At 31.5% G+C, this 13876-nt stretch overlaps 1 protein-coding gene across 13 annotated transcripts in view; it reads left to right on the top strand.

Annotated features, from left to right (window-relative positions):
* The window catches only part of LOC124367976 (NK-tumor recognition protein-like), a 107339-nt gene that overhangs the window by 33905 nt on the left and 59558 nt on the right, over positions 1 to 13876 (top strand). For 6 of the 13 annotated variants that reach the window (XM_046825215.1, XM_046825220.1, XM_046825214.1 and 3 more), the window contains 4 exons: positions 1687 to 1737; positions 7251 to 7301; positions 9877 to 9927; positions 13820 to 13870. In XM_046825215.1, the coding sequence (XP_046681171.1) occupies positions 1687 to 1737; positions 7251 to 7301; positions 9877 to 9927; positions 13820 to 13870 (204 nt within the window). The remainder of the gene's footprint in view (positions 1 to 1686; positions 1738 to 7250; positions 7302 to 9876; positions 9928 to 13819; positions 13871 to 13876) is intronic. The other 7 variants (XM_046825224.1, XM_046825219.1, XM_046825226.1 and 4 more) reach the window with 4 other exon arrangements.

The following is a 13876-nucleotide window of genomic DNA, read 5'->3' as shown; positions in this document are numbered from 1 at the left end:
ATTTATTATATGCAAAAGATTCACAATTTAAGTTTGAACACAAAGATGTATAACTCTTGCAGTTTATATTTACATGAAAATTGATTTTGAATATGTTTTTCACCAGCATAAACAAATCAAAACTGCCAAAAAATGTACTTTTCATCAACAAGTTCCATATAATGTTTATTTGTATCTGCTTGAAAATATACAACATAGAGTATCAAGTAAAGGAACTCTTTCTAAACCGTTTAGTATAAAATATAGCTGAATTCCGATACTAGTTATTATTTTACGTTGTTTTTCACGAACGGCTCGGACCGAGCTGTTATCGATTCAGACGCAGTCCCTAACGGCTCGGTCCGAGCCGCTATCACTTGGAGGGTTAAAAAATCAGCGAATCTTAAATTGGGTTTAAGTTGTGTCAGTAGTAATTTTATAATTATACTATATTTTATATTAAACAATATTGCACTATTAATATGCAAGCTACTAAGATACATATTAGTCCTTATTCTATGAATATTCTCTTAAAACTAAATTGTGTAACATTATTCATGCATTTTTATATCCTTTCCGTTGTGCTACGCAATGTCAGTGAACCGCCTGATAGTGCTAACATCATACTACACATGGTTAGGTCGATGTTTACCACAAACAACATAATATTCATGATTGATATTTCTCAATGTATGTTGTATAGTAGTAAAATACAAAAACGACAGCATTAATTTATCCACATGTCTTATTTATGTTTTCCGTCTTATAACTCATGTGTTTGAAATAATTGTTTGATTTTGCCAGATTTTTAGGGCTTTTCAACAGTCAAGAACTACACAATTTTCTGTTCATGTGCTTTTTCTAAAAAGTAAATGTGCAAGTTGAAAAAAAATTGAATGTGCAAGTTGAATACATTTTTATTTGTAATAAACTTTCCTTAATTTTGGATTGTTATTTTTTGTGAATCTAGTAAAGTGCTATCCTTACCAAAATTGAAAAAAGTAAACAATAAAAGTTAACAACTTTTTAACATATAACATTAAGTAATTGTATTTATTATTTTCTTCTTTTCTCTGTAGCTTCCGTACAAACTATATTTCTATATTCTTCCAGAAAAGGACCACAGACATTTATTTTGGAATTTAATCATTCTTTGGAACATTATTTATACACCATTTTTTGTGCTTTGAGTGTAGAAATGATGAAAACAGTAGAAGAGAAATTGACAGTATTGTTTCAAGAAGAAGGACCTTTCCACCCTCTAGTAAACCGGATTTTGGCTCTTTGTGTCCTGAGTCAATAATTCAAAGTAAGGTTGTGTGGTCCTGAAATGCCTTTGGTTTAGCAAACACATCTTTCTATTATATGTAGTCTACTAGAAATTCTTAGAAAAATAGTTATTCTTTTCTTGAACTCAGGCAGTTGTAGGTCTTTTGTATGTAAAGGTAAGGCATTACACATCTTAATTTGAACATACCTGTTCAAATTCCCTTATTTTTTACGATCCATTTAGTTGTTATGGTTTCTATATAAGACTGTAACTAAAAATTTAGTTGGATAACATTGTGTATTATATAAAATACTAACCGGGCACAGAGTTTGCCTGAGGCATTTTTCATTACTAACAGTAGCGGCATACTTCATGCGTGTTGGCGCTAAAATTATTGTTCTTAAATAAAAAATTATGTTTTAACTATCATGTTACAGACTGATGAAGAGAAGAGGGAAAAATTGGCAGAAGGCTGTTACTTAAATCACGTAAGTTAATTTATATTTTGAGTTATTGTACTGAAATATAATGAGTATCACAACTCATAAGCACCGGCGTGATTGGAATAAATCTCCAAACATAGCCTAATGAGCCGTGTTTACTTCCAAGTTCTGTTGAGAAGTGAAGTATTTGTTTGAAGTCTGATTCAAACACTTCTACAACAGCTGCTTTTGTTTTAAACAGATAGGGACTTTTTTTCAAATAGTGATGTGAGGTGCAAAATGTTTTCGAATTGTTATAGTTTTCGAATGAATTCATTCGTTTTGCCGGAAAAGCTGTTGCTATACAAGTTACAATTAAAAATCAATTGTTTGAGTTCAGATCCAGACTTTCCACTTTGTATCTCATAGAAACCCCTCTTTAATTTTGGAAAGACATTATTCTACTGTCAAAAATATATACAAATTATATTGTAAATAATCTTTCAATTCAATCTACTGTACTTCCATTCCAGCAAAGTGAATCTTTTCATTTACTGGTTTAAATGCAAAGGAGACACAAAATAGATTAGGATCCAAAAAAATTAGATTAAATAGTTTTATTGAGCAGAAATTTAAGTCTTTAAAAATATACGTATCATTTTGAAACTATAAGATTTATAATTAAAAAATCAGCGAATCTTAAATTGGGTTTAATTGTGGTCAGTAGTAATTTTTTATAAATTGAGGCTGTAGCCAGACAAGGGTCCTATGGCTCTAAAACTTAGTTTTGCTGTACACTCTGTTAAAGTTTTGCACATTTTACCAAAACTACTAACAATGCCGATAAAAAAATAAAGTAAAAGCCGATAAAGTTTTAAAAATATTTTATTTTTAATAAGTTTTCACTTAATGGTTATACGGCCTTTTAAATAGACGATTTTTTTACTTTTAGTTTTGTCTATTAATGAAGGGCCTCCACAAAAGTTTTGTTTTCGAATGGATACTATATAATAATATTTTTTTAGAATTCAATTAATTTGTTTATTAAGGTAAATAAAAGCACATATTTGACAATATCCTATATTCTAACATTTTTAAAGAATTATGAAAAAAGTCAAACCGATTTAGCTTGAAAGGCAATTCAAAGGTTAGGCCTCCATAATAATAATATACAACATGAAAAATGCCAATATAAAAAAGAAATACTTCACATTTAGGTATCTTTCAATACATCCTTTGGTTTCAATCCATTACACAATCGTCTTCTATAAGTCAAAGTCCGTCGTCACGTTATATGTTATCATTACATTATTCCCACTTGAGTTTCCTATTGCATCATTGGTTTTCTGTGAAGACTAAATATTCTTGGTAGAAGCTTCTAATTCTTTGGCAATAAGTAATGGGAAAAGATCAGTAATTCTTTTAATTTGTTTTCCCGCCTTTAAAGGTTATGATGAAGTCGTTCCAGATCAACTGTTCAGAGTGAGTGAACATAAATTTTAAAAATGGATAGGAACATCTGAAGAACTTATTTTGAAGAAACTGCATAGAACCACAACTTTTAATTTAATTATCAGTACTTTTGGATTCTAAATGTATCTCCTTTCGTTTTTTGGTGTTTTTTCAAAGTAGGTATCAAAGCTTTGTCCCAATTGAGAAGAATTGAGTCATCATGAACCAGTTCAACAGGGCTTTGGTTGTCTCGACAAGTATTATATTTTTTCAAGATATGGCTTCATCTCTCAATAGTTTCTTTCTTTTTAATACTGGATTTCATATCCCAAAGTTTCTGTTGCATTGCCCAAACAAGTGCCCTCCTAACAGGTACAGATGTGTTATAGGCGACTTTCAGTGTTTTTGATAGCCAATAACAAAACCATAGCATTTATGTTTCTTATTCTTCCCTCCCAGCTGCGTCTGAAAAAAGAGAACAATCTCTTTGATGTTAGGATTGATAATTAAACTTTGTCTTGAAATACAGTTAAAAATAAAAGAAGTAACAGTGTTTGGGGGCCTTTTTTTAGGCATGTTCAAGAAGTGTGTAGAATCCTTGATGAGTTTTCATTGTGACAATGAATGTTAAAAACAAACAGCCCAGTATCTCTTATAAAACTGTTTTTGTAACATTAATCTTACGGCAAAAGTAGATTCTGTGCGAAATCAAACATCGATACGAGAAGATCATCTCTGGTCTGCAATCAACCTTTTAATTTTTCTTGTTTTTATTAGTATGTATTTTTTCTGCCATCTTTTTGTGCAACTTGAATCTGGAATGTAGGGGATATTGGATTCTATCTCAATATTTCTTCACACTCCGTACAAAAATCACACACATCGTTTTTGGTCTCTTACAGTATAATTAGTATCCCTGTAAAACGTAAAATATTTTTATAACCATTCTTAAGGGTTTACCAAACTTCTCTTCATAATATTCTTGAAATAATGAAAACAGTATTTTGGGACTCAGACTCTCGGATTATCAAAATACAGTCTGTTTGTACGGTTGTGTAATGACTTCCATGATGTGGAATGGCTTTGAAAATGATCCATACACAACTTCCAAACATCCTTCTTCAAGTTTTCTTCTTTGGTTAACCATGTATCCCCCCTTTTATCAGTGAATGGAACCGTTTGCAATAACTTACTTTGAAATAACTCTTACTCTCTTGATGCTGATTTTGTAAACTTCCGTAGAAAATGATCTACAAACATGAATCAATCCATTTTTTCTTTATATGATATTTCCATGAATTTTCATCTCACTACCTTTGGATTAACATAACCTTTTGTGCGCAGATTGTTGGAGCTCCATGCATCCCAGAAAGATAAGGTTCTTCGCCGCTTTGTTTTTGACCATTGTAAAACTATTGAAAATATCATTTTGATCTGAGTTTCAAATTCTCAAAGCACTTATTATACAGCACTTGCGGACCTACATTAGAAAACCTTACCCTCAACAATTTTTTACTTTTCTTAGATTTCATAACCTAAGACCAATGTTCCTCGATTTACTTTTCCTCTCATTGTCTTTCCACTTTTCAATTTCCACCTAATTGTTTCCTTTAGCAACCTTTCTTCACATAAGTTTTTAGAACAACTGTCTCTAAAACTAGAACTACTATCCCATTTCACAACAGTTTTTGAGTAATTAATATTAACTAAAGTATAATGAATAAACAAAACAAATTCAAGATGCGAAACTGTCACAATCAACTCCAGACTCAATGCCTGTCTATTGAAAAAGGGCTCTTAACAAAATTCAAAAGCCCCTGACTAAATTTGTTCTAGCCAACCTCAAAAAAAAAAAAAAAAAAAACGAAATATGCTCCATGAAACTTGGTGGACAAATAGCATATACTATGGGGAATCGTTTAAAACCTCCATTGCGGATCGTGTAAACGGCGCGCTCAAGCCGCGGGCATTAGAGTATGAATTAATCCGGATTACAACCAGCACCCGCATGTTTGCACCCTACCTGCCTGCTAGCGCGCTCGCTAATTAGGCCAGCGTATATAATTATACATGTTTTGTTTGATTATGTTGTTATTTATGTTTATTAAACATTATACAGATCATATAACAATAATTTATACTAAAACAAATGTAAAAATACAGGTACAAAACTTTTTACTTACGTTTTTGGCGTGTTGTAGCTGCTTTCTGATGTAGGACGGATCAAACTTTTACACAATAAAAAATGTTCTAATAAACTGTCAATTCCAAGAAACAACTAATCTAATATTTACAAAATATTGAACTGTCTTTGTCTTGAGAAGTTGGATTTTGGTGTGAGTAGTCACTGAAACAATTATACGCGATGAATCGACTCCTATCCACAATACCACTATCGATATCACTTTCATCACTTTTCCACTTTCTAATAATAGTCTATACTAATTCAGATGTCGTAAATTATCACTCCCAATTATTTACTACACGCACACGAGCAAAGGAAAATCGAACGCCACGACCTGTACGCTCAGAACAAACAATTTGTCGCAATAAAAACGTTATTGACCGATAACGAGGGGAGTATTTGGGACAGGTACCAGAATAAGATAGGAACCAGACCCGAAAAACGGACTATAAATAATCTCCGAGACTTATAACGAGCGAAAAGCGAATCAAAACAAATGAGTCCAACCATTGTACCACGTCATCCGCGTGAGGTTCACGTCAATTTGTGCTTTTGGTCCCCAGCCTCGATCCGCGTCACCCTCACGTCGTTGATCCGCAATGGGTTAATAACATCTCCGCAAAAAGGTCCTATAGTGTTATAGCCCGTTATACAAGCTACAGCCCTTCAATTATACTATATTTTATATTAAACAATATTGCACTATTAATATGCAAGCTACTAAGATACATATTAGTCCTTATTCTATGAATATTCTCTTAAAACTAAATTGTGTAACATTATTTATGCATTTTTATATCCTTTCCGTTGTGCTACGCAATGTCAGTGAACCGCCTGATAGTGCTAACATCATACTACACATGGTTAGGTCGATGTTTACCACAAGCACAACATAATATTCATGATTGATATTTCTCAATGTATGTTGTATAGTAGTAAAATACAAAAACGACACCATTAATTTATCAACATGTCTTATTTATGTTTTCCGTCTTATAACTCATGTGTTTGAAATAATTGTTTGATTTTGCCAGATTTTTAGGGCTTTTCAACAGGCAAGAACTACACACCTTTTTGTTCATGTGCTTTTTCTAAAAAGTAAATGTACAAGTTGAAAAAAAATTGAATGTGCAAGTTGAATACATTTTTATTTGTAATAAACTTTCCTTAATTTTGGATTGTTATTTTTTGTGAATCTAGTAAAGTGCTATGCTTACCAAAATTGAAAAAAGTAAACAATAAAAGTTAACATCTTTTTAACATATAACATTAAGTAATTGTATTTATTATTTTCTTATTTTCTCTGTAGCTTCCGTACAAACTATATTTCTATATTCTTCCAGAAAAGGACCACAGACATTTATTTTGGAATTTAATCATTCTTTGGAACATTATTTATACACCATTTTTTGTGCTTTGAGTGTAGAAATGATGAAAACAGTAGAAGAGAAATTGACAGTATTGTTTCAAGAAGAAGGACCTTTCCACCCTCTAGTAAACCGGATTTTGGCTCTTTGTGTCCTGAGTCAATAATTCAAAGTAAGGTCGTGTGGTCCTGAAATGCCTTTGGTTTAGCAAACACATCTTTCTATTATATGTAGTCTACTAGAAATTCTTAGAAAAATAGTTATTCTTTTCTTGAACTCAGGTAGTTGTAGTTCTTTTGTATGTAAAGGTAAGGCATTACACTACACATCTTAATTTGAACATACCTGTTCAAATTCCTTTATTTTTTACGATCCATTTAGTTGTTATGGCTTCTATATAAGACTGTAACTAAAAATTTAGTGGGATAACATTGTGTATTATATAAAATACTAACCGGGCACAGAGTATGCCTGAGGCATTTTTCATTACTAACAGTAGCGGCATACTTCATGCGTGTTGGCGCTAAAATTTATTGTTCTTAAATAAAAAATTATGTTTAACTATCATGTTACAGACTGATGAAGAGAAGAGGGAAAAATGGGCAGAAGGCTGTTACTTAAATCACGTAAGTTAATTTATATTTTGAGTTATTGTACTGAAATATAATGAGTATCACAACTCATAAGCGCCGGCGTGATTGGAATAAATCTCCAAACATAGCCTAATGAGCCGTGTTTACTTCCAAGTTCTGTTGAAAGGTGGAGTATTTTTTTGAAGTCTGACTCAAACTCTACTTCTACAACAGCTGCTTTTGTTTTAAACAGATAGAGACTTTTTTTCAAATAGTGATGTGAGGTGCAAAATGTTTTTGAATTGTTATAGTTTTTGAATGAATTCATTCATTTTGCCGGACAAGCTGCTGCTATACAAGTTACAATTAAAAATCAGTTGTTTGAGTTCAGATCCAGACTTTCCACTTTGTATCCCACAGAAACCCCTCTTTAATTTTGGAAAGACATTATTCTACTGTCAAAAATATATACAAATTATATTGTAAATAATCTTTCAATTCAATCTACTGTACTTCCATTCCAGCAAAGTGAATCTTTTCATTTACTGGTTTAATTGCAAAGGAGACACAAAATAGATTAGGATCCAAAAAAATTAGATTAAATAGTTTTATTGAGCAGAAATTTAAGTCTTTAAAAATATACGTATCATTTTGAAACTATAAGATTTATAATTAACCCTCCAAGTGATACTCATATTACTGTACAATGATAGGCCTTTTTATGATGATGCGCAGTGTTTTTTGTTTTAATTCATAAAACATATCAAATATACCTAAAATATAACATATTATATATTAAAATATTCACTATAATATGTACTAGATGGTAATGTTAAAGAAAAACTTACAAAAAAATTTTTTTTATTATATTATTTACTAATGACCTTGAAAAAAAGATTTTCCATCAAAACTTATTTTTTGAGGCTATTTTTCACAATTTCCATAGTGACATATTTGAAATTTATTATATGCAAAAGATTCACAATTTAAGTTTGAACACAAAGATGTATAACTCTTGCAGTTTATATTTACATGAAAATTGATTTTGAATATGTTTTTCACCAGCATAAACAAATCAAAACTGCCAAAAAATGTACTTTTCATCAACAAGTTCCATATAATGTTTATTTGTATCTGCTTGAAAATATACAACATAGAGTATCAAGTAAAGGAACTCTTTCTAAACCGTTTAGTATAAAATATAGCTGAATTCCGATACTAGTTATTATTTTACGTTGTTTTTCACGAACGGCTCGGACCGAGCCGTTATCGATTCAGACGCAGTCCCTAATGGCTTGGTCCGAGCCGCTATCACTTGGAGGGTTAAAAAATCAGCGAATCAAATTGGGTTTAAGTTGTGTCAATAGTAATTTTATAATTATACTATATTTTACATTAAACAATATTGCACTATTAATATGCAAGCTACTAAGATACATATTAGTCCTTATTCTATGAATACTCTCTTAAAACTAAATTGTGTAACATTATTCATGCATTTTTATATCCTTTCCGTTGTGCTACGCAATGTCAGTGAACCGCCTGATAGTGCTAACATCATACTACACATGGTTAGGTCGATGTTTACCACAAACAACATAATATTCATGATTGATATTTCTCAATGTATGTTGTATAGTAGTAAAATACAAAAACGACACCATTAATTTATCCACATGTCTTATTTATGTTTTCCGTCTTATAACTCATGTGTTTTAAGTAATTGTTTGATTTTGCCAGATTTTTAGGGCTTTTCAACAGGCAAGAACTACACACCTTTTTGTTCATGTGCTTTTTCTAAAAAGTAAATGTACAAGTTGAAAAAAAATTGAATGTGCAAGTTGAATACATTTTTATTTGTAATAAACTTTCCTTAACTTTGGATTGTTATGTTTTGTGAATCTAGTAAAGTGCCATGCTTACCAAAATTGGAAAAAGTAAACAATAAAAGTTAAAAATTTTTTAACATATAACATTAAGTAATTGTATTTATTGTTTTCTTCTTTTCTCTATAGCTTCCGTAAAAACTATATTTCTATATTCTTCCAGAAAAGGACCACAGACATTTATTTTGGAATTTAATCATTCTTTGGAACATTATTTATACACCATTTTTTGTGCTTTGAGTGTAGAAATGATGAAAACAGTAGAAGAGAAATTGACAGTATTGTTTCAAGAAGAAGGACCTTTCCACCCTCTAGTAAACCGGATTTTGGCTCTTTGTGTCCTGAGTCAATAATTCAAAGTAAGGTTGTGTGGTCCTGAAATGCCTTTGGTTTAGCAAACACATCTTTCTATTATATGTAGTCTACTAGAAATTCTTAGAAAAATAGTTATTCTTTTCTTGAACTCAGGTAGTTGTAGTTCTTTTGTATGTAAAGGTAAGGCATTACACTACACATCTTAATTTGAACATACTGTTCAAATTCCTTTATTTTTTACGATCCATTTAGTTGTTATGGCTTCTATATAAGACTGTAACTAAAAATTTAGTTGGATAACATTGTGTATTATATAAAATACTAACCGGGCACAGAGTTTGCCTGAGGCATATTTCATTACTAACAGTGTTGGCGCTAAAATTTATTGTTCTTAAATAAAAAATTATGTTTTAACTATCATGTTACAGGCTGATGAAGAGAAGAGGGAAGAATTGGCAGAAGGCTGTTACTTAAATCACGTAAGTTAATTTATATTTTGAGTTATTGTACTGAAATATAATGAGCATCACAACTCATAAGTGCCGGCGTGATTGGAATAAATCTCCAAACATAGCCTAATGAGCCGTGTTTACTTCCAAGTTCTGTTGAAAAGTGGAGTATTTGTTTGAAGTCTGATTCAAACACTTCTACAACAGCTGCTTTTGTTTTAAACAGATAGGGACTTTTTTTCAAATAGTGATGTGAGGTGCAAAATATTTTTGAATTGTTATAGTTTTCGAATGAATTCATTCGTTTTGCCGGAAAAGCTGTTGCTATACAAGTTACAATTAAAAATCAGTTGTTTGAGTTCAGATCCAGACTTTCCACTTTGTATCTCATAGAAACCCCTCTTTAATTTTGGAAAGACATTATTCTACTGTCAAAAATTTATACAAATTATATTGTAAATAATCTTTCAATTCAATCTACTGTACTTCCATTCCAGCAAAGTGAATCTTTTCATTTACTGGTTTAATTGCAAAGAAGACACAAAATAGATTAGGATCCAAAAAAATAGACTAAATAGTTTTATTGAGCAGAAATTTAAGTCTTTAAAAATATACGTATCATTTTGAAACTATAAGATTTATAATTAAAAAATCACCGAATATTAAATTGGGTTTAAGTTGTTTCAATTTCAATCTTTTTATTGTCGTAGACATGTATTACATGTATGACAAAAGTCAGTAGTACATTATTAATAATTAACATATAAAAATACAATATAATAATAATAATAATTCTTTATTTTGTCAAAAACACAGAATATACATTTTGCATATACATCTTCATGCATAATAAAATACATACATACATTTACATAGTATAAATCAAAATAAATGTTCTTACATTAAGTAACTACATGTTCATTTTAAGATGCAAAAACAGTCTCAATAAAAGATAATATAACTTAAAAACAAACTGTATTTAAGACAAGACAAAATAGGAACCCCATAGGTAAAACCAGTATTGGGATCTCCATCACTTAACTAAAACAAAAAAAATCGGCTAGCAGCGACACGCAACTCGTATTAGGAAAAAATTTTTATTTTACTCAAAAAATAATCTCTGTTTAATAACTCTGTGCTTTAAATTACACAACTAAATTTATCCCTTCAAAAAAGTAACTGTACAACAATAACAAAATAAACTATTATTACAGAGGGAATAAAAAACAAAAACAAAAAGATAATAATAATAAAATCTACACTAGAATTCTACACAAATTCTACACCCATTTAAATTGTGACATTTAACCAGTTGTCTATATTTTGTTGCTCAAACAACCAAATTTTTAGATTTTTCAAGAACTCATTTAGTTTTGTAAATTGGTTTATTTTCGGAGTTATTAAATTAAACAAACGTGGTGCCACACTAGTATAAAACTTTTGATGTACTGTTAAATGAGACTTTGGCACAAACACTACTTGATATTTTCTTAAATTATAGGTTGTTTGGCGAGCCACGGAAAATGAGGTGCTTCTAATGTAAAAGATTTTTAGTACTTTAAAAATGTATAAATGACGCAGTGGAAGAATCTTTAGGTTTGAGAAAATTGGCCATGTATGTTCAAATTTTTCTCTACGCACGATTAGTCTCATGAACCTTTTTTGAAAAATTATAATGGAATACAAAGTTGAGCAGTAGGTCCCTCCCCAGCATGTAATGCCATAAGAAAGCCTAGAGCCAATATTTGTATGAAAGTCAAACTGTGAAGGAACTAATTTTACATTAAATAATAAAAGAATACAAATGATTAATAAAATAGAGTTTAGGCTAGGAACTCCCCAACTGAATAAAAACAACCCTCTAATAGGTATTCTTTTAGTTGTTTTTTAAAAATTGTTTTTTCAGTTATATTTTTTAAATGACTAGGGAGCTTCCAAAAAAACCTAGCCCCTGAATTTTGAGGCAGTCCACCCGCCAGAGCCGAGCGATGTTGGGTTTGTCGCTGGTCTACTCGGGCTCGCGTGTTGTGGTCATGTATAGCAGCTCCATCTACTACATTTGCACAATGAAACCTGGCATAGATAATGGTCTCGTAGATATACAAAGATGGAAAGGTCAAAATGCTGTGCTCTTTAAATGCATTTCTGCATGAACTTCTGCGAGATATGCCAGCCACAACACGCACAATTCGTTTCTGTAAAACGAAAACCCTTTTTAGTAAGTACTGAGGTGCCGAGCCCCAAACAAGAAGTCCATACCGCAACCGTGACTCTACCAAACCAAAGTATATTATTTTTAATAACTGAACATGGCGATATTTTGCAAACTGGGACATCAGGAAGGACGATGAAGACAAAGAGGCACACACAAAGTTTATGTGGGATCGCCAAGTCAAGTCATCGTCCACCTGAAGTCCCAAATATTTTACTGATAATTGGTGTTCTATTTTTTCTTCGTTTATTTCAACACATGGAGGCTGAAGATGATTATTTTTTGAAAATTCTGTAAATTGTGTTTTTTTAAATTAAGATGTAAATTCAGATTATTTAAAAATTGATAGGCCTGTGATAAGACTACGTTACTGTTAATTTCGAGTTCTTCTGTACTGTAATTAGAAAATATTAAGGCAATATCATCGGCGTACATAACGGTATTTTCGTGGTTTATAGTGAGCACTAAATTATTTATGTAAAGGTTAAACAAAATTGGTCCAAGTACTGACCCTTGGGGGACTCCAAATTTAATCTCGATCAGTTCCGAGCAGTGGTTATTGAGTTTGACAAATTGTTTTCGATCCCTAAGATATGACTCTAGCCACCTCAGTATCTCATTTGCAAAACCTAGGCGTTGCAAACCCTCCATCAGTCTGTCATGACTGACACAGTCGAACGCCTTAGTCAGATCCATCATTACACCAAGTGTCCGCTGTCTTCTCTCCAGTCCCGTGACCACATGGGATATAAAAGTCGCCAATGCCTCACCAGTAGAGCGGCCCTTGACAAAACCGAACTGCTTGTCTGTTAGAATATTATTTGTGAGCAAGTACGGTGATAATCTATTTAAAAAAATAAGTTCAAATACTTTACTTAGACTTGAAATTTGTGTAATTGGTCGGTAACAGTCAAGAGACGTACTGTCCCCTCCTTTGAATACAGGTATCACTAAACTAGTTTTTAGTAAAGATGGAAAAGTAGCTTGCTGGAAAGAAGAGCTTATTATAACAGACAGGGGTTTACATATTGCATATGAACTGAGCCTTCAATAATCTATTGGATATGTCATCAGCTCCACTTGAACTCTTATTTTTTAACATTTTGATGGCATTTACAACCTCAGCAGGGCTCACAGGATGTAAGAAGAAGGGATATTCCAATCTCGCCAAGAAATGATCATTATTAAGTGGTGGTTCAGTTGATTTTTCATTTAAATTAGCTCCAATTGATACAAAATGGTTATTCAATATATTACATACTTCCTGTTTATCTGATTCTATTCTGTCGTTGATACGTACAGAAATGTTATTATTAGCATTGCTACTATTGTACTTTTCCTTTATTAGCTTCCATGCATCCTTGCTTTTATTAGTTGATTGTGATAGTATGTTTTTTAAATAGTTAGCTTTAGCCTGCTTAATTGTTTTAGAATATACGTTCTTATACTTTTTATAATGAGCTTTATTCGCTTCACTGTTATCCAATTTTAAATTTTCATGTAATGTTTTCATTGTTTGACTTGACACTTTAATACCTGTTGTTACCCATCCTTTATCCTGGTTTCTTCGACCTTTGCGTATTTGTTTTTTAGGGCAAGCAAAATCAAGAGCATAATTAATAACACTTATGAAAGAATTAAACTGCTGGATTGTGTTGCTAAAATTTATTGTTCTTAAATAAAAAATTACGTTTAACTATCATGTTACAGGCTGATGAAGAGAAGAGGGAAGAATTGGCAGAAGGCTGTTACTTAAATCACGTAAGT

This window comes from Homalodisca vitripennis, chromosome 8 (genome assembly GCF_021130785.1).
Source record: "Homalodisca vitripennis isolate AUS2020 chromosome 8, UT_GWSS_2.1, whole genome shotgun sequence".
NCBI lineage: Eukaryota > Metazoa > Arthropoda > Insecta > Hemiptera > Cicadellidae > Homalodisca > Homalodisca vitripennis.
Note: the sequence above shows the minus strand (reverse complement) of the source record. Positions and strands in the feature narration are given on the sequence as shown.